At 39.6% G+C, this 19,842-nt stretch overlaps 1 protein-coding gene across 2 annotated transcripts in view; it reads left to right on the top strand.

Annotated features, from left to right (window-relative positions):
- Nucleotides 1-19,842, top strand: part of UQCC1 (ubiquinol-cytochrome c reductase complex assembly factor 1) — a 92,365-nt gene that overhangs the window by 44,583 nt on the left and 27,940 nt on the right. For both annotated transcript variants that reach the window (XM_065921882.1, XM_065921881.1), the window contains one exon: nt 7,621-7,729. In XM_065921882.1, the coding sequence (XP_065777954.1) occupies nt 7,621-7,729 (109 nt within the window). The remainder of the gene's footprint in view (nt 1-7,620; nt 7,730-19,842) is intronic.

Below are 19,842 nucleotides of genomic sequence, written 5' to 3'. Positions count from 1 at the left end.
GCCCCAGGAAAGGGTCAGTGTGCCAGCTCACTAATAAATAAACTCATTCATTAGCACACTGCTGAAGCTTGAGTGTGGCCATGTAAGCCGTTTTCTTGGCCTCAACTGGTGGCGGAGTCAGGGAGACAGGCTACGTGAAAGTCCCTTTGGGATTCCTTCCTAGCAGCCAGAGTGACAAACCTGCCCAAGTGCCCACTAGTCTTCATTGAATTCAAAATCAGATCCTCTTTGAGCAGCTTATAAACTACCATGAGGGAGAAACAAGGCCAAAACACAACTGGCATTGTCAGGAGGCCCAAACAGAGCAAGCAAGACAGGATGCTGGAGCTGCCAGGACATGGCAGGAGGTCAGTGTCAGGAATAACAAGAATTCTTCCCTCCCAGATTTAGGCAGAGAGGAGGAAAGCGTGGCGAGGAAACCCTCCTTCCTTTGAACTCTACAGGCAGTGCTGTTGTCTTCCTCTGGGTCTGATCTGGCAGGAAGGGGCCCTTGGAGCTGTGCTGTCACAGGCTGGGGGAGCAGTCAGCACTGGCGCTGCCCTGGGAGGCACTGTGGCTGGAGGGAGCGACAGGGAGCTCAGGCCTCACTCCACACTCCCCTCTCCTCCACTGAGCAGCCTGAAGTTTCACCTCCTCAGAGTGTCAGTTTTCTTTCCTTTGAGACGGGGGCGGTTATACTAGGTAGATGGCCAGTTATACTAGGTACATTGTGAGACAGGGAATGCAAAGATATCTTACAGTGACAAATCTCATGTTAGAGCACTTAGTAAATGGTAATAATCATCATTACTATTTCCAATAAGGCAAAATTTACATCTTAGCTCTTTATATTTTGAGACTCACTAGTGACCACCCCATCTTTCTGACTTAGTGAACAAACAACAACCCATCTTTTAGAGATATTAGAGAACCATCAGACTAGGGCTTGAACACTCCTTTTTGTTTCTTTACTTTGCTAGCTGGGTTATTTGCTTTCCTTATATGTAAAAGAGATCAGTATTATTTATGAGGCACTGGAATCACTGAGAGACAAGGATAGTACTGTGAAGCTTAAAACCTCAATAATAAATTGTGGGTTTAAGAACATCATCAAACTTGGGAGGGGCAACTGGAATTGCTCCTAAACAGAGAATAGTTTATGCATAGATTAAGTCTTTACTCAGTTAGGTACTTTGTAAATACTTGTTGAATGAAGATTAAATTATTTAACACAGGAATATAAAGATTACAAGATTGTTTCTTTTTAAAAAGAATTTTTTTTAAAAAAAGAATTTTTTAAAAAGACTATTTTTTAGGGCAGTTTTAGGTTTGAATGGAATACTGTCACTTTTTAAAGCGTCTATTGCATTCTTAAAGGCAGTTTTTACTAAGTTTTAGTGTTGAAGTCTCCCCTCCACCTCCTCCCCCAGAACAGCTCTGAAATTATGATGTTTAATCAGTAGCAAAATGTAATTTGACCTCTCAATGTCTAAGCTTTATTATGCATCCATGATATAAATTGAAATTTATTATGCATCCATGATATAAATTGAAGTAAAGCTGTCCTGATCTTTTATTTAAACCTAGTATTCTCAATTGTGGAATACTTGACTTAATGACTCGAACATTACTGTTGTACAGACAGAGCCTATGACATGTGTTGGCTTTGGTAGTGGGTACCATGACCACATCTTTTTTGTTCTTGTTTACCATTTTGAACTTGTTTTACTTATTTTCTTCTTACCTTCCAACATACTTTAACCTCTTTAATTATTCAGGAGGTCCTGATAACTGTATTTTGCTAGGCTGTCTTCTTTTAAGTTGCACTGGGTATCTATACCTTCCTTGTTGAACTGCTGTTGTGTTTGTTCTAGATAAATTTTTAGGTTCTTTTAGACTGCCAGGAGTTACTGTTTGCTGTTGTAGGTATGTTTGCCTTGGGTTAGCCAGTCTTTCCCCTTTTGGTGTTTTATTTCTAATATGATGCTAGTTTTGAAACTTAAATTATTGCCCTTGTGAGGATTAAATGAAAAACAGAGGAAATGGATTCTGGAAGGTTTCTTCTAATCATTAAAGAGACAGAAAAACAGTGTAACTCTGGGATCACATAATCAGGGTTCAGATCTTAGTTTTGACATTTAACTAGTTTTGTAACTCTGGGCAAGTTACTTTTCTCTAAGACTCAGTTTCCTCAACTATTAAGTGGGGACAGAAGAATACCAGTCTCTTATTACAGTTGTTACAAGGATTAAATGAAATAATGTATCTGAATCACTTAGCACAGTGCGTGGCATATGCTTGTGTTAGCTGTTAATTATAGCATTTGTCCATTTTTGCCATTAAAGGATTTTTTTCTTTCTTCCTATTTCTTAGTCATATTAGAATAGGAAAAAGTTGCCAGATAAACTGAATTCGGCCTAGATCAGATATTAGCCTAATAATTGCTGAGTAAATGAACACAGCACTATTATCCTAATGAGTTTCATTGGGATAACTGTAGTGTCTATGGATGAAACATAGAGTTGGAGTTGAGATGTCTTCACCTATATCCTTCTGTAACAGATCGTTTTTTCAATATAAGAAAAGTATGTATAGAATGCTATCACTATGGAAAATGGAGAGAAAAGGGGGAAGCTACTATTTATGTAAAAAGAGTATATGTACACATAAGCTTGTGTGTGTATAGATTACAGCTGGAAGGTTTCTTAAGAAGCTGCTAACTTTGGTTGCCTTAGTTGGAAAGGAACTTGGTGGTTAGGAGATGTAGGTTGGGATGGAACTTATGTTTGTTTGTTTTTAACATGTGCATGTATTATCTATTCAAAACAGTTACTAAACAAAGAAAGGAGTAGATTGAATGTGTAAGCTTCAAGGTTAAGTATCCTAAGAATTGACCTTAATCTTGGTCCGGACATTCCAGGCAGCTGACTTGTCTAAGTTGTGGGCCCCAGCCTTCAACTGTGCTTTTTCCTTGAAGAGGACAAACACAAAATTTCTTCATAACAAGACAACTTTTCTGTCCTTAACTATCTAGAGAATTTGATTCACAAATTTGGGGCAGAAATAAGTTGAACCTTTAGTTAGCTGAATTTGGTGATGGGGGCATGAATGAACAGCCCTGTGCATTATAGTCTTATTTTCCCAGTAGAACTTGTGGTTATCTTCAGCACACTTCCTATTGATGAGAAGACTGATTGTTTTATTTTTGTAACTCTGTGCTGAAATTTACTGTAGCACTTTATTTTTGATAGTGTTTTCAAATTGTCATCAATTGTCTACTGAACTAATTAGGTTCAGTGTTTTAGGAGTAATTAAAATTTGCCCTTCTTCCATTTACCATGCTTGAATCTATATTTTTTAAACTCTTAGTTATCAGCAAAATTAGGTGGAGGTTGCAGCAAACTTTGCTGTTGCATTTCTCTCAAAAGGCAGGTATACACTTGGCTGAAATTTCTACATCAGACTATTGTGAATACCATAGTTCTCCTGAAGTAAACATTCTTGTCATTTTCCAGACTTGGAAAGAAAGGGTTTCCAGCTGAGAAGAAAGAAAGAGTTAACTTCTGAGAAACTCATCCGTTCTTAAAGCCAAGGTGCTAATCTTACTATACCCCTTCTTCCTGAAAAACACTCAGTGGCTCTCCTTTGTCTACTTGGTAAAGTCCAGACTGTTTAGCCTGACATTTCAAAGCCCTTCATGACCTTTCTGGCATATTTTTCTGTTTCCTATACTTGTCTTTCCACCAAATTTAGGTATTGTTTCCTTACAAGTGCTGAGCTTTCCATGGCCCTGTTTTTGCTCCTAATGTTCCACCTTCTGGAAATGATCTTATTAATCTTTTACCTGTCCAACTTCAGCTCACCTTTCCAAGCCCCAGGTGCAGAGTTTCATTTTCTTTTTTTTTTAACTTTTTATTTTGTTTTGGGGTATAGCTGATTAACTATGTTGTGATAGTTTCAGGTGAACAGCAAAGGGACTCAGCCACACAAATACATACATCCATTCTCCCTCAGACTCCCCTCCCATCCAGGCTGCCACATAACATTGAGCAGAGTTCCATGTACTATAACAGTAGGTCCTTGTTGGTTTTCCATTTTAAATATAGCAGTGTGTACATGTCCATCCCATGCTCCCTAACTATCCCTTCCCTCCATCTCTTCCCCCCTTGCAACCATAAGTTCCTTCTCTAAGTCTGTGAGTCTCTTTCTGTTTTCTAAGTTCATTTGTATCATTTTTTTTAGATTCCACATATAAGGAATGCCATACAATGTTTCTCTTTCTCTATCTGACTGACTTCAGTTAGTATGACCCTCTCTAGGTCCATCCATGTTGCTGCAAATGGCATTATTTCACTCTTTTTAAATGGTTGAGTAATATTCCATTGTATATATATACCACATCTTCTTTAACCATTCCTTTGTCAATGGACATTTAGGTTGCTTCCACGTCTTGGCTATTGTAAACAGTGCTGCAGTGAACATACAGTGTTTCATTTTCCATGAAGTTTTCTCTGACCCCACTCAGCCAAAAGTAATCCTCTCACAGCCCATGGCACTCTGTGTTCCTTTGGGGACACTTCCTAAGTTCTCTCTTAGCGCTCTTGGTCCTTGGAAGCTGGGCTCTTGTTAACCATCACTTTAATCTCCACACAGTAGAAACTCAGTTTATGTTCACTGAATGAATTAAATGTCAGCCAGCATCTTGAAAGTGTCTTTAATTTACTTTACTTTTTCAACCCAGATAACCATTTGACTGTTATCTGTAAAGGCTATAGAACAAACTGCTCTGGAACAAAAAACACTTCACTCCATGTTGATATAGTTAGTAAGTTTATGATCTGAGAAAATCTGTGCCTTTTAAACCTCAGAGGGCAGGTGTATTAACAAACTACAGAATTTTCATATAAATGAATTCCATTACCTCACTATTGCTGTTGATGAATTGGCCTCTGACAACACTTAAGCATCAAAACGCACAGCGTCTTTTCAGGTGGAGAGGCTGACGTGAGAGATTTGGTTAACTTTAAGAAAAATCTTGTGAAAAAAGGACTGTTGAACTTTCTTTCCCTGGTTTGTTTCTGCCTTGGAATATACTCTGTATCATGTAAAGTGGCCACATCTTTTTCCATGACCTGTTTCTATTGTCACAAAATGTTATTTTTTAGGCACTTAACAGGGATCTGAGGTTGTAAATTTAGAATCACAGCATCAGCAAATCCCAAGGTCGCAAGGGACTTTAAAGATCATGTAGTCAGCCTTCTGTCAGATAGATAGCCAAGTTGCGATTCTCTACTTTTTGAGGTCATCCATTCTGTTATTTGAATCTTCAGAAACTCTCCTGTTAGAAAGTTTTTACTTCCAGCATTCAATGTTGAGTAATTCTTTCTCCCTCTGTGACCCACCCATGGGTTCTGATTCTACCTTTTGGACAGTCTAATCACTTTTCTATAATATTTAAGGCAACTGTCCTGTTTTTCTCCAGGTGAAATATCTTCTGATCTTTCGTTACTTCCTTTTGTCTCTTAAAACATAATGTTTAAGGCCCCCAGTCAGGATCTTTCTATCCAAACTAATTGTGAACTGACACAATGAACTGGTATCACAGGTACAGTATCCTAAAATTGAATTATTATTTTATTTCATCTATTCACCAAATCCATCCCTCCTATCACGATTTGCTTTTTAATAATCCCACCCTCTCCACCTGAGAGTGGTACTTCATGACCTCTGCTGAACAGGACAGAAATCTCACTTTGTACGTGAAGATATTATATTTGCATTACTGTATCTAAAAATCACATTAATTGTGGCGGGCAACCTTGTCCTCTTGACTTCCCTTGAATGTATACTGTCATCATAAGCCTGTGAGGCTTTCTCATACCTAGATAGGAGTGACACACCTCCTGTACCTCTACGGCTGTGCAGGATCTTAGATTTACCCCTATTAGAGTCAACCAATTGAAAGAGTATATTAAGTATTTTTGGTTCATGGTTAGGTCATCTGACATATTTGTCTTCCTGCCCCGCTTCTTGCAGTCTACAAATTTGATAACTTTGTTTTCTCTTCTCCATCTTAAGTCATTCATGGAGATGTTGAGGCACACCAGGATGGAATCATTCCATTGGACCATACTATTGCTAGTAGGTTTAAATGGGTATTAATTGTGTATGGAGATAGGATTGTCAGTTTAGATCAAATACTCCATAATTGTAGTAGAAATTGTCTTTTAGATGAGTAGTCTTTCATCACTTGGTAACTGTTTAACAAGAGATAATAGAACTACATATGGTCATAAGAGTGAGATTAGGAACTAGCTTGGAAAATTAGTGACCCTGCTTATATTCTTATATATGATTAAATATAATATTATATTTATTAATTAATAAAACATAATTCTTACATTCTTGGGGCTTCCCTGGTGTCTCAGATGGTAAAGAATCTGCATGCAATGTGGGAGACCCAGGTTTTATCCCTGGGTCAGGAAGATCCATTGGAGAAGGGCATGTAACCCACTGCAGTATTATTGCCTAGAGAATTCCATGGACAGAGGAGCCTGGTGGGCCACAGTCCATGGGGTCGGAAAGAGTTGGACATGACTGAGCGACTGACGCTTTCTTTCTTCTATTCTTATGTAAGGTATTAAGCAGAGAACATTCTGGACTGATTAGAGGCAATGTGGTATAGGGGAAAGAACCCTAAACTTGGCCCTGAGATGTTTTATTCATTTATTTATTCAGCAAATATATATTGCACTATTCAGCAAATATATAGTGCATACTATGCTTAAGCCTTAGATATACAGTGATTAAAAAAAAAACCAACCGAGACTTCATGTTTGCCATCAATGTAACTTACATTCAAATGGGGAAACAATTTGATAATTATACAGATGAAATCATAATACTTTCTGTGATCTATCTTCTTGACAGGTACTGTCCAAGAGAAATATAATACAGGTCACATACTCAATTTAAAAGTTTCTAGTAGCTCCATTTTAAAAAATGAAAAGAAAAAAATGAAACTAATTTTAATAACGGGTTTTCTTTAACTCAGTATACCTGATAGTATTTCAACATGTAAGCAATATAAAAAATTTGAGATATTTATATTCTTTTTTCTTGAACTAAATCATTGACATCTTAAACTTATACCACATCGCAGTTTGAACTAGCATGTTTAAAGTGCTCAATAGCCATGTATAGCTAGGGGCCTTCATATTGGACAGCATAATACTATCCCCACCTTTATAGACTGCTCTATGGTATTGGGAAAATCACTTTGCTTATTTAGAACTCCTGTTTTCATCAGTAAAATGAAGAATTAAGACTTATCTTTAAAACAGCTAAAAGTGGTCCTTTTCATGTATGAGGGAGTCATCCAAGGTACTGGAATAATCTGTCTTCATGAGTGGTACTTACATGGGTATGTATGTAATGATTCATCAAGCTGTATACTTAAGATGCGTGTACTTTTCAGCATCCATGTTATCACTCAGTGAAAGGTTTTTTTAAAAATCACTTCTAATTATTTTGATTCTGTGCCCTTCAATAAAATTTCTCAGATGAGCTGACCTTCAGTGGAAGCATGTGACATGAAAAATGCAAACAGCCAGTGACTCTTTATGTCTTCTTCCCACCCAGGATGTGTCTAGTCCGAATGAAGCAGGAAGGCCGGAGTGGGAAATACATGTGTCGTATCATAGTTCATTTTATGTGGGAGGATGTTGAGCAGCGTGGCAGAATCATGGGGGTAAGTGACTATATCAGATTCTGGTCTTGGAGAACTCCAGTGAGCGATTGCCTGATTTGAGTTGAAGTTCTAGAACTTGAGTTGAAGTTCTGATGTCAAGTGGTAATTCAGCTCAACTCACTTTTGCCTCTGTGGATTCTGACAAGCTCCGGATACTTTCTGTGTTTGCACACATTGTCATGGTTTGTTAGTGTGAGGATATCCTGTGTTCAGAGATGGAATTATTAAAAAGCAAATCGTGATAGGAGGGATGGATTTGGTGAATAGATGAAATAAAATAATAATTCAGTTTTAGGATACTGTACCTGTGATACCAGTTCATTGTGTCAGTTCACAATTAGTTTGGATAGAAAGATCCTGACTGGGGGCCTGCACTCTCCTCAGGAACTTAAAAACAAGCTCCTTGATCGCTGACAACCTAGAATACTTTGGCAAGGTGTCTACTGAAAAAGTCCATTAGCATATTTAATAACCTGAAAAAAGAGAACCTATAGTATGTGTGTAACATAGAATATGATGACAATAGAAAGCCAGAACCAAAACATTAGAATACAATAGATTATATAAATACCAATCTCTTCCTTTGTGCATATTGTATATTTTGTGTATCTACACCATGTTTTAATAGATTGTAGTTCCTTGGTTTTTCCCATATCATTGCCTCACAGCTTGGGAGCATCTAAAGCCATACCATCAGACAGGGTCATGAAATGGGGTGACCTGGTTTCTTTCATTACAGAGGAGAGTTTTGTGGTTTTGTGTGTATGTATTTTATTATATATGGTATCATTCTCTGTGCACTTAATTGCAATTTTCTTTTTTTTTTTTTTTAACTGAACAATGTGTCTTGGAGATCTTTACATGCTGCATGGGATTTAAGTGGGAGATCTCCCTTTTTTCACTTTTATCTACTGTAATTATTTTCACACATTTCCTATGTTATTGTCTAATGGCATCATGTGCATACTCTATGTGTAAAATTGAAGTCTTTGAGACTAAATGATAGAAATGATGGTTTCCTTTGGAGAATACGGATTAAGGGTATTTTCAGATTCTCTTGTCTTTGAAGGAACTGGGTATGCAGAAAACACAGAAGACATGGGTTCACCTTTAGATAGCTTCATTGACACTTATACGCCTTTCTCTGGGAAAACAGACCATTAGCATTTCTACTCATTCAAAAGAGATGATAGGATATTTCACAGTTTTAGCTGCTGTCATCATCATCATCATAATCCATCCAGGGGAGTCAGTATTCCCCTGTCTTTGTAATGCACTCTTTGCTTCATGTTTCTCACTGTCATGCCTTACTGTTGTTTAGCTGCCCAGAGTGGGATCAACAGCCTTTAAGCTATTCATCCTGCTGAGTGTTCCACATTGCTTCAAGTACTTACTACTTACTAGTACTTACTAGCAGTACACAATGGACATACCGTAGTGCTGGTGGTCTCAAATCATCCCTTTTAATGACGACCAGTGATACCCCTCTGGCCAGCTGAAGTCTCTGCTGACTGCCATGCAGTTACACAGTACTTCTGTTAGTCTGTTTTCTTATCACTGTTGACTAAACTCTTCTGGGAGTTGAACCACTGGAACCATGTGGGCCATAGCTGTCCCCAACTTGAATAGCCTTATGAGCCATAGGTTGCTGACTCCTAGACCACAGGAACCTTTTACTCTACCCCACTTCCACCCCTAAATGAATTTCTTTTTGGATCTACATATAAATGGGGCTTCCCTGATGGCTTAGCGGGCTAAGAATCTACCTGCAATGCCTGAAAAATCCCATGGACAGAGCAGTCACAAAGAGTCAGACATGACTGAACAACTAAGCATACATGCACACACATATATTTATCTTCATCACAATTTTCAGCACTTTGAACCTTCTCCCATGTTACTTTATAATATCCCTTCTACTTGACTGTATGCTTTATAAAGGCAGGAAACTTATCTCATCCACAGTTTTTTGTTTACACAGTGAACAGTGGTTGAATAAATACTTGTTGAATGAATGAATAAATTGAAATTTATTCTGAAATTGTTTTAAAGCCAACTTATTTGTCAGATAGATCATACTTGGTTTGTTAGTCTCTGGTTCAGTTGTCTACCAATGCAGTCCTGCAGGAATTAGCCTTTCCTCCCCACCCCCCCATTTTATCCAACCATTTTTCTGTCTGAATTGTTCTAGATATTATGCTGTCTTAGAGAGAATTGTGTTAGATCAGCATTTCTCAAATTTTAATGTATCTGCAGTTCACCTGGGGATCCTGTTAAAATACAGATTCTGATTCAGTAGGTTTGGGGTGCGGCCACAGAGTCTCTCTGCATTTCTATTAAAAATCTTCAAGGTGATGCCAGTAGCACTGGTAGGGCAGGATGGGGAAGGGGCAAGCACACTTTGAATAGCAGGGTTTTAGATGATCCATAATGCTCCCCAAGTATAGACTGTTAAATTTGTCTTCATGAGAGAAATGCCAAGCTCTAGTTTAGTTACAAAGACTATAAAAGATGATGATTTAAAAATAATGGAAACTTGAAAGAGTTGGGGAATTACTATTCTTATATTTCCATTATAACTGATTTGCTCCTCCCTTTCCAATGTCATGCTATAAATAGACACCCTTTATACAGGCAAGAAAGTTATATATTAGGCAATTCTAAGTTTTGAGTGTGATTGTGTGTGTGTAGAGGGGACCTCAGTCTTTGGTGTGTGTACAGCCTAAAGAAATGGGAAGATTAGGCTGGACAAGAATGGCATGTGGCTGGAGAAAAGTAATAGGCAGAGGGAGCCAGTCTGGCCTGGTTCTGACCCTGGCTGGCAAATCTTTTCTCTTCCCCTTACTTCAGTTTCTTGGTTTAAAAAAAAAAAAAACTTGGGGGGGGAGGCAGGTGGCTACGTGGTTTCCAAGTTTCTTTTCCAAGCTTTGAAAATCTATGATGTGAAGGTGGTAATTTGCAAATCTATTTCTGTGTTATTTGGCATCTTTAAGAAAACTCATATAAAAAGTAGAATTGAAGACTGATCAATGTAGTGGTGATTTTTCTTCTGCCAAAGAATTCTTAGAGCCGTTACTTGAGTGGACTGGTGTAAGGAAGATTGAGAATGTGAATTAATGACACATTAGAAATTTGGGTCAAGAAATCCTTTGAATTAGAGTTCCAGTCTCATTTGGTGGGAAAATTTTCACTTTCCAAAAATTTGCTTTTTACCAGCTGTTTAGGAGCCCAACTATTGTGACAAATAAGGCAGCCTCATATATCATCAGTGAAGCTGGTATAAAAAGCAAGTGTTAAATTTGAGGTTACAAAAATCACATCAATAATTTAGAGAGTTCTCACTTTTAAAAAAACATTATTTGGGATTTAAACATATAAATTAGCTGTGGAAATAAAGTTCATTATATCACCTCATCTGGTCTTGTTTTATTTCATTAACTGGTTCTTAAAAACCTTTGTGAGCTGAGTTGCAGCTGAAGAGGTTGGAGACCATTTTTCCTTGGGCCCTTGCCTCACTCCTGAGTGTTGGTAAGAGTAGAGAACTAAGACTTGACACAGCTGTAAAAACAGACAGCGCCTTTGGCCTCAGCACTTTCTCCTGGTGCAGGCAGATTTCAGATGTAAATTTCACTTTCTGCCTCTCCTACTAATGAAGTAAGTTTCTTTTGCTGGGTTTGCAGCCAGGTGTGTCCAGTCTTGTGGCTAACCGGGGCGATTTACTTAATTTTTCCATTTGTGACATTTCAACCAAACTTAAAAAACAAACATAAAAATTAGCTCAAGGCAGTGGCTCAAAGTGTTAATGGTAACCTTAGGCTGGCTAAACGACTTCCTCTCAGTTCTGCCCTGCCAGACATCTCCACCTTGTGACTTACAATGAGCAGGTTTAAGCTTTCCCAACTGTGGAGGCAAGGCGAAGGAGGTGGGGATGGGCTTTAGTTAACTAGTTGCACATTTATCTCTATCAGCGGCCCCTGACATGACAGTTGCCTCAGCAACATTTCTTTCTGAGGACAAGAAACCTTGCTGAGGACAGTTGCCTCAGGTGATTTCTTGCTAGTAGCCTTCCGGGTTCAGGATGAACCTCCTGTCACCAGAGTCTCCTGCTCCTTGCTCTAGCAGAGCTGTTTGATGGGGGATGGTGTAGAGGGCCCAGAAGGAGGTAGAGGAACTGTGGGCTGAACTGGACTCCTTTGTAAAATTCTACTTTGCTTTTCAGAACTAGCATTTTGCTTTGCAAGGTCCTCTGTGATCATACTCCAGGCTACCTTTCCAAACTCATTTCCCCTAGCTCTTCTTGAGCCTTAAATATGAGAAACCTCTAGCACGTGTGCCTGGCACACAGTAAGCACACAGTGAGCATCGCATTCCATCGTTGCCGCACATACTTTTCACTGCAGCCAAGCTGAATGTCTTGCTCTTCCTGTGTTTTGTCTTTGCTCACACGGTACTAGTATACTAGATTGCCCTAACATGCCAGCCTCAATTCCTCCACATCCCTCCACTTCAAATTTGAAGCCAATCCTGGTTTCCTCTAGCTGTAAGTACTTTTTAAATTTACCTATACCCTTCATTGGAAAAGACCCTGATGCTGGGAAAGGTTGAGGGCAGGAAGAGAAAGGAGCGACTGAGGACGAGATGGTTGGATGGCATCACCGACTCAATGGACATGGGTTTGAGCAGACTCTGGGAGATGGTGAGGGATAGGGAAGCCTGGAGTGCTGCAGCCCATGGCGTTGCAGAGTCAGACACGACTGAACAACAACATACCCTTCTTCTGGCTCTTAACTGCTTCTGTTTAGCATCACTGTCATTCGTGTATATTGACCACCTTCTGGGTGAATTCCTGGGGGGTGGGATCACGTGTATCCCTCTTGGTACTTTCCAAAGTGCTAGTCATTGCTCCTCAGCTGAATGTATGCCTTCTTCTGTTGAAAGAAGACGGTTCTGAAAGCCCATTATAAGTGTTGGAAAAAGTGGAGTGGGGAGGTATCCTTTTTATTCTGAGAATATTTATTTACTCATTAGTCTTAAATGTGGGAAGAAAAAGAAATGAGAAATTATCTCCATTCTCAGTTTTCTTTTTTCTTTGTTTATGCTTTCTCAATCTTCTAGTGGAATTATTTGATTGAAAAAAAAAAAAACAGTTTATACACAAAGTACTTTATGTCTCTAAACCAGCAAAGGTTTTGCGTCTATAAAAGGTAGTAAAATTACTTTAGTTTTTCTGGAAATTTCCTTCCAGGCCTCTATATTTCCATTGCCATGTCCTCCCTCCCCCCACAAAAATCATTCAACTCCTCTGTTTTACCATGAGGTAAAAAAGTTTGCTATACTTTGCATCTCTCTAGGTCAGAGTTAAAGCTCACTGCCAAAGGTATTGTTTAAAAGGCAAGGACCACTTTAAGGATGTAGTTTTTTGTGGCCAATAATATGAATGGTTGAGTGTAAATACAGAGCAGTCTGCTGGGCTCAAAGCCTTTAAAATAAGAATACATGTTTGTTTTCCAGTATCAATCGTTCTTTTGAATGTTTTTTAAATGCCCTGAGCAGTTGGAATGGATACTTAGTTACTAGGGGAGGGAATGCTAAATTCTTAGAAGGCAGAGCAGTTCTATTTTGGAATTGGCTCATGAGTTTAAGCAGGGACCAACTGAAGATGTACCTCTAGTGGATAAGTTCCTTTCTCAACACAGGTTTCTTATCCTTAGGCCTTAATAGGTAGCAAGAGTGCATAGAGTATGTACCTTAGGTGTGTTTTTTAACATTTATTTGGCCTCATTGGGTCTTGGTTGCAGCACGTAGGATCTAGTTCCCTGACCAGGGGTTGAAACTGAGACCCCTGTGTTGGGAATGCAGAGTCTTAGCCACTGGACCACCAGGGACATCCCTGTAGGTAGTTCTAACTGATTGGATGCCTGGGTGTATACACCCAGGATGCTTGTGTAATGGCTCAGGTACCGGACCTTCTGAGTGACATACTGGATTCACTCCACTTCAGGGAGGGTCCTTGAAAGAAGCTATAAACCTTTCTGTATTTGAAATGGTAAATCGTGAGTTTCCTGAGGTCTAATTCCTACTTGTTTGCCTTTGTATTTCTACAGTGGTTTGATGGAGCTTTGTCTTTAGTAGGCATTCAGTAGGTGTTTCTTGACTAAATAAATGAGTCAATGAATTTGATATCTACTCTTTTATCTTCAGTTTACCTCATGAAATTTCTGTAGAAGAAAAGTGACCTAATTCCATTTTTCAAAGCCCTGGCTAACTCAGTGCACTGACAGAGTCCTGCCTTTCCCTAATACCTTCTTAAGTACTCCTCATGCTAAGTACTCCCAGTTCAGCGTATCATTTCAGAACTGTTTACATCTCCAACCCATCACTTTTTTTTTTTTTTGGCCTCCACTGTATTTTGTGCCATAGTTATAAAACTGCTTAAAGCCATGTTTGTAGGCACAGCTAAGGCACAGCTAAAGCCATTTTCCATACCTCTCTTTCAGGGGTCGCTAATGCTGTTAGTTGGGTTTCCCTGGTAACTCAGCTGGTAAAGAATCCGCCTGCAAAGCAGGAGACCCTGGTTGGATTCCTGGGTCAGGAAGATCCCCTGGAGAAGGGAATGGCTACCCACTCCAGTATTCTGGCCTGGAGAATTCCATGGAGAGGAACCTGGCAGTCTGCCTGTTCTTCCTGTGTTTCTTGTCTCACTTCTGATGTCATCACCACCAATCCAGTCCCCCAAGCTAGAATTCTTAGAGTTGTCCTCAACTCCTGCCTTATCCTCTACATCCAGTTGTCTTGTCACTTTTCCGCCTAAAATACCTCTGGATTTTATCCTCTCTTCTGTTCTGTTGCTTCATGTCAGTCCTCATCATCTCTTCTTTATTGGGCATGGCATCCTATCTATTAGTAGTTCCTGGACTTTCCTCCTCTCTTGAACCCTGCAGTCATATAAGCTGCCAGAGATGTTTCTAAATCCCACATCTGATCATATCCCTCCTCTGTCTAGAAATCTCTGAGGGACAAAATTCAAACTTCTTAGCAGTGACATATACAACCCTTTGTAGTTATATTGGAGGATGTTCTTGTTCTTAGAAGATACCTGCTGAAGTATTCAGGGGTGAAATGCTTTAATATTGTCAAATGACTTAGCAAAAGAAGAAAGGATATGTGTGTATGGATAAAGGTCAAGCAAATGTCACAGAATAGTAAAAACTGTGAATCTAAAGTTCATGCAAGTTTTTGTCGTATTACTCTACATCTTTAAAAAAAATAAGTTTCAAACTTTTCAAAGTGAAAATTTGGAGGAGGGGCCTTCACATTCTGTCTCTAGCCCACCTTTCTAGTTTAATTTCCAGCAAACTTCTCCTACATGCAAATGATAATGATTGAGCATGTGCACAAACACACTGAAACACATGTTCTACTCATGCCGTAGTCTCACTGGTGCTATATATAATATTCTGTGTTCCTTTATGCTTTCATTCACATGCTTACCTCTGTCTGAAGTGGTTGTAACCCTGTCTCCTCTGTTCATGGCACTCTAAGACACAGCTGGGTAGTACCTCTTCCAAGAAGCTTTTCCCAGCAACCCCCAGTAATACTAGTATATTTGCCACTCCCTTATCTGTATTCCTCCAGCACTTTGCACAAACTTCTGAAATAGGACTTGTCATTCCTATACTATAATTATGGGTTGTGTAGGTCACACCGATTATACAGAATGAGGATCCCACGATCCCTAGTGCCTCACACAGAGTGCCTAACGTAGTTACTCTATACTTGTTGGGTGTATGAGGTTGCTTCTATTATTAATCCCTGGCCACTACTATCTCCCAAATACTGACTTAAAGATCACTTATTGTACCTGGATTCCGTTTCTCTGACCCATCCTCCACCCGCCACCCCCGCCCTCCAGCCCAACCAAAGGTTCATGTTTCACTCTCTGCCCAGCCTCGTGGATTCTCTGGCTCTCTCATCATTTATACTTTTTTTTTTTTCATTTATTTTTATTAGTTGGAGGCTAATTACTTTACAGTATTGTAGTGGTTTTTGCCATACATTGACATGAATCAGCCATGGATTTACATGTGTTCCCCATCCCGATCCCCCCTCCCGCCTCCCTCATTTATACTTTTAATCCACTTTATAGGATAGATGAACCTTAGAACATTAGACTTGGAGCCTCAGAGATTCTCTTGGTCTGAAGGTGTTCAGGTGTGTGTATTTTGGAAAACTTCTCCAGAAGATTTCTGATGCTCATATCAGGTTAAGGACTATAGATTTGTTTCCATCCTCTCACTTCTGTGGTGAGGAAATGAAGTTCCAAAGAAGTTCATTGATTTGCCCAAGGTCACGCAGCTAGCAGACAGCAAAATGAGGATCAAAACTAGGGTATGCTGATTCCAAGTCCAGTGTCTGCCTTACTATATGATGAGACCTCTGGGGGGGACCAGGGGGAGGTGGAAATCAGCTTCATGGGAGGGTCCTTCTCACCTGTCTTATCACCAGAGACTTCTAAAGACCAAGAGGACAGCTTTCCTTGAATCTAGAAGTGTTCTGTTTCTCTGGTGCAGTCCCACGCCTGAGGCCCCTTTATTCAGAATTTCTAATCCAATACATCAGGTTTCCTACTCCACAGGACTGATAGAGATTAAGGGAGGGAAAAAAAAAAGATGAGAATTCGAACAATGTTCTGAATTTGTTTCTCTGAATTTGTTTCTTTTTCCAGCGTTTAGAGCCTGAATGTCTCCACATCGTCTGAATTTGCCTTAGTTGATTTTACAATTATTTTTCAGAGACTCCTTGGTTACTTCTTTTTTTTTTTTTTTAAAGACTACAGGAACACCGTGCTTGGAGAGGCTGGGCTGGGAAACTAACAAAGGCAGTATTATACTGTGCATGGCAGAGCCAATAAATGAATTCAGGAGACACCTAGATGTGTTTCTAGAGGAGGGTATGGGGGGAGGGGTCTGGTGCAAAGGCAGAAAGGTGGGATTAAGATAAATTAAAATGGGGCCAACATGTTGGATCAGGGGACAGCCTCTTCCTGTTCCCACCATCGCTTAAGATTTTTCATTCTGCTTCATTTGAAAGTTAAAAGTAGTCTTGACCATATAGCCTCAAACTCTCCTGTCCCCCACTGTCCTGTTTAGGAAAAGAACTTAGTCTAAAGGCTATTTCAGCCTGATACAGCTATGTTTATTACTGGAGTGCTACATCTACAGGACATTCCTGTGGAATCTTAGACTGTTAAAACTGGAAAAGAACCTTGAAATAATCTAATCCAGGGATTCTCAAAGTGGCCTCCAGACTAGCAGCCTCAGCACCACTTAGGAACTTGTTATAAATGCATGTTTAGGGCTCCACTCTGGATCTGCTGAGCCAGACACTCTGGAGGCAGGGCCCAGCAATCTGTATTTTAAACTTTTAATTTTGTATTGGGGTATAGCGGATTAACAATGTTGTGATAGTTTCGGGTGAACAGCGAAGGAACTCAACCATACATATACATGTATCCGTTCTCCTCTGAACTCCCCTCCAGGCTGCCACATAACTTGAGCAGAGTTCCCTGTGCTATACAGTAGGATCTTGTTGGTTATCCATTTTAAATATAGCAGTGTGTACATGTCCATCCCAAACTCCCTAATCCCTTTCCTCCATCCTTCTCCCCCCCTCCCTCCGCCCAGCAACCATAAGTTCATTCTCTTAAGTGTGTGACTCTCTAAGCAATCAATATTTTAACAAACCCTCTAGTCTGAGGGCTACTGCTCAAGTCTAATCCTGTCGTTTAAGTGGTGGAGAAACTGGCTCTGGGATAGCTGATTAAGCTTGAGTTAGAAACCAGCTGAAGAACAGAACTCAGGTCTTCTGATGGCCAGCTGTTATTCCTGTCCCTGTGAAGAGGAGCAGGATCTGGGCATGAACTAGTGACATGTGAAAGTGGAGGATTTCAGCTAATGCAGAAAGAGTTCCCCAATAGTAATAGCTAATGTTTACTGAGCACTTTCTCTTAGCTGTGCATTTTTTAAAGCACTGTTTCAATTTATGTTTACAACAGTCTTAGCTATGAGATCCTATCATTTTACAGATGAAGAAACTAAGGATCAGAGAAGTTAGCATTAATTATATCAGTTCCCTATAGCTGCTGTAAGACCTTAACCACAGATTGGTGGCTTAAAACAGTAGAGCTTTGTTCTCTCATAGTTCTGGAGGCTAGAAATCATTTTCAGTAGGCTGAAATCAAGACCTCACAGGGCTGTGCTCAAGGGAAGAATCTGTTCTTTGCCCCTTTCAGCTTTTTGGTAACTGCTGGCACTCCTTGGCTTGCGGCCACTTCACTCTGATCTCTGCCTCTGTGGTCACATTGCATTCTTCTCTTCTGTCTGGGTTTAAGCACTCTTTTCCTCGCTCTCATAAAGGTGCATGTGACTGCAATTAGGCCCACCTGGCTAATCCAGACTGATCTTCTCATCTGAAGACCCTTAACCTAATCACAGCTGCAAAGTCCTTTTTTGCCATATAAGGTAACATTCACAGGTTCTAGGAATTAGGATGTAGCTATCTTTTAGGAGACCAGTATTCAGCCTACTGGTTAGGTAACTTAACCAGACTTACACAGTACATATAAGAGCCTGGATTGGAACCCAAGCCTGCCAGACTCTAGAGCCCATGCTCTTAATCATTACTCTGTACTGCCTAAAAAGGTCACTGCTAAAAACTATGGTGCTAGCATTAGCTTTTTTAATGTTTCCTTCTTCCCCAAACTTGCATAATATTACTTGTCACATAACTCTGAACCTCTGCGTCCTTAAGCAGCTCTGGTCTTGACTCCTTCAGTTAAATTACTAGAGGGCAGAGCTAGTATTCCACAACACCCCCCCCACCCCTCATTTTTAAAAATGGAGATATAATAATAATTCATATATCATAAAATTCACCATTTTGAATGTGTTTTTTAGTAAATTCACAATGTTATGCAACCATCACCACTGTCTAGTTCAGGACATTTTCATCACTTCAAAAAGAAACCCTGTGCCTGTTAGCAGTTAGTCCCCTTTTCTCAGCCCTTGGCAACCACTGTTTTCTGTCTCTATGGACTGACCTATTCTAGGCATTCCATATAAATGAAATCATATAATATGTGGTCTTTTGTGTCTAGTGTCTTTTACTTAGCATAATATTTCAACGGTTCATCCATGTTGTAGCATGTTTCAGTACTTCATTAATTTTTATGGATAATCTATTGTATGGATATACCACATTTTATTATCCATTCATCAGTTGATTGACATTTGGGCTGTTCCCACTTTTGCCTTATTTAAATAATGCTGCTGTGAACATTCATGTACAAGTCTTTATCTGAACATATGTTTTCAGTTCACTTGGGTATATACCTAAGAGTGGAATTGCTGGGTCATACGGTATGCTATGTTTAGCTTTTTGAGCAACTCAGGTATTGTATTTCATATCAAGTTATTTGAGTTCCTAGAGTGACATTGTTCATTTGTTCATAATGAAGTAATATTCTCATAATCTGTAATCGTAATCATATTTCTCATCTAATTGCCAAATAAACATTTATACCTACAGTTTTTGACAGTAAAGAGAAAGGATGGTGTGGTATAATGGAAGGAGTTCTGGCCTGCCCAGCTAGTCTCTAGGTGAGCTTGAGTACGTCAGATCACCTCACCTCTCTGGGGAGGAGGGCTAGATGGTTTCTAAATTCTCTTCCAGACTTAACATTTGCAACTCTGTGAAAGTCTGAAAAGCTAGCCTTGTGTTAAATCCCAGAGCTTATGTTCTGTTTTTTCAGCAGTTCATCATTCTCTGTCTGATTTCTGTTCCCAGACACAAACAAAGTTTTACCCATCCATCCATCCATTTTATTGTGGTCTGCTAGCTTCCAGGTACTATGCTAGGGACTGGAGATACAAAGATGACAAAGATACTGTCCCTGACGCCCCAGTCTAGTAGGAGAAGACAAACATACAAACAGGTGATTACAATGTTAAGAGATGGTGATATTTTAAAATTGCTCTGCCCAGAGTAGAAAGATTTGGGTAGATGACATTTGCATTGTATTGTTTTGAATGAGTGTTTGCTAGACAAGAACATTT

The sequence above is a fragment of the Muntiacus reevesi genome, chromosome 2 (assembly GCF_963930625.1).
Source record: "Muntiacus reevesi chromosome 2, mMunRee1.1, whole genome shotgun sequence".
In the NCBI taxonomy this organism is placed as follows: domain Eukaryota; kingdom Metazoa; phylum Chordata; class Mammalia; order Artiodactyla; family Cervidae; genus Muntiacus; species Muntiacus reevesi.
The sequence above is the reverse complement of the archived record's forward strand: the minus strand, read 5'-3'. Positions and strand labels throughout refer to the sequence as shown.